This window comes from Cyprinodon variegatus, unplaced genomic scaffold, assembly GCF_000732505.1.
Source record: "Cyprinodon variegatus isolate N-32 unplaced genomic scaffold, C_variegatus-1.0 Scaffold554, whole genome shotgun sequence".
NCBI classification, from domain to species: domain Eukaryota; kingdom Metazoa; phylum Chordata; class Actinopteri; order Cyprinodontiformes; family Cyprinodontidae; genus Cyprinodon; species Cyprinodon variegatus.
The window spans coordinates 8,874-10,079 of record NW_015151007.1 but is presented as its reverse complement, the minus strand read 5'-3'; the positions used below and the strand labels follow the sequence as shown (position 1 = coordinate 10,079).

The window sequence follows — 1,206 nt, the reverse complement described above, 5'->3', positions numbered from 1 at the left end:
ACATAGAAACAACCGACATGTGAGGATTAGCGGAACCGTATGGAGGGAATTTTCTGCCAAAACGTTGCATAAAAAAAAAAAGCATGTCTCGTAAGCGAGGAGAGGCTGATTTATAAGCTAGCAGAGATCATTTTATACTCAGTGACAATTTATAATTTATATTTAGAGTGCAATGTTAGAGTCCGGTTTGGAAAAATAATTCTTTTGTGTTTACAACATTTAAGGACAGTTTGAAAACATTTTTTTTGTGTGTGTGACTTTTGAGGAGAACAAGTTTTATTTGTGAAGAATAAAATTAATTTGAGTGCAACATGTTTATTTTTGAGTGATAAAATCTGTTTGTGTGAAACATGCTTTTTTTATATGCAACATTTTTGCAGAAAATTCACTCCGTAGAACCGTTTGATCTGCTCTGAGGTTTTATGCCTAAAATGATTTCATGACATTTTTACTGTTTCTGTTTATGTTCAGATTTGAAGGAGGTGGGTGTGGCTTACAGTAGAGAGGTGTGGCCGCTCTCTGCATCAGCTCCTTCGTCTGATTGGCTGCCAGCTCGCCGCCGCACAGCAGGCTGGAGGCGGCCCGTTCGGTGTTTTCCAGCGTGTTCTTCAGAGGTCCGGACAGCAGAACCGACACATACAGGAGCAGGATGAAGTTCCGGCCGCGGGCTGGACCGGACACAGGTTAAAAGGTCAGAGCTACAACTCTTTCATCATAACAATAAAAAACAACCCAGAGAATGTGCAAGCTGGAGCAGAATAAAAAAATATAGTTTATGAATAATTGCGTACTTAATTTTGACGGGTCCAAAACATACAAAGATTTATTTCTGGTTATGATACTAAAATCAACATAAAAGGATTCTGTAGGTTGGGGTTTGAGCTCAAGTGATGCCAGAAGCTATTAGCACCCAGATGGAGCTAAGAAACTGCTTCTTCTCTCCTTTCTCATAGTCATTTAAATCAATAAAATATTTAGAGTATTGCTGAAGACAGAGGGAAGCAAACGGTTTCAGAAGGAACATGAAGGTTACTGCTTTCCGTTTAAAGTGTTTAAAGTCCGCTCACATTGAGAATTCAAACTTCTGAAAGTTCTTTAAATCTGAAATGATTCCATCCTGTTCAATAAATGATCAGTGTTTTACATCATAAATAAAATTTAAAATATTAACAGATAAACTGAAGGACATTTCCACACCTTGGGCTT

General features: G+C 38.0%; 1 protein-coding gene across 1 annotated transcript in view; it reads right to left on the bottom strand.

The window, feature by feature from the left end:
* Positions 1 to 1,206, bottom strand: part of LOC107095527 (DC-STAMP domain-containing protein 2-like) — a 23,484-nt gene that overhangs the window by 19,956 nt on the left and 2,322 nt on the right. The window contains exon 2 of the mRNA XM_015391659.1: positions 498 to 668. Within this exon, the coding sequence (XP_015247145.1) occupies positions 498 to 668 (171 nt within the window). The remainder of the gene's footprint in view (positions 1 to 497; positions 669 to 1,206) is intronic.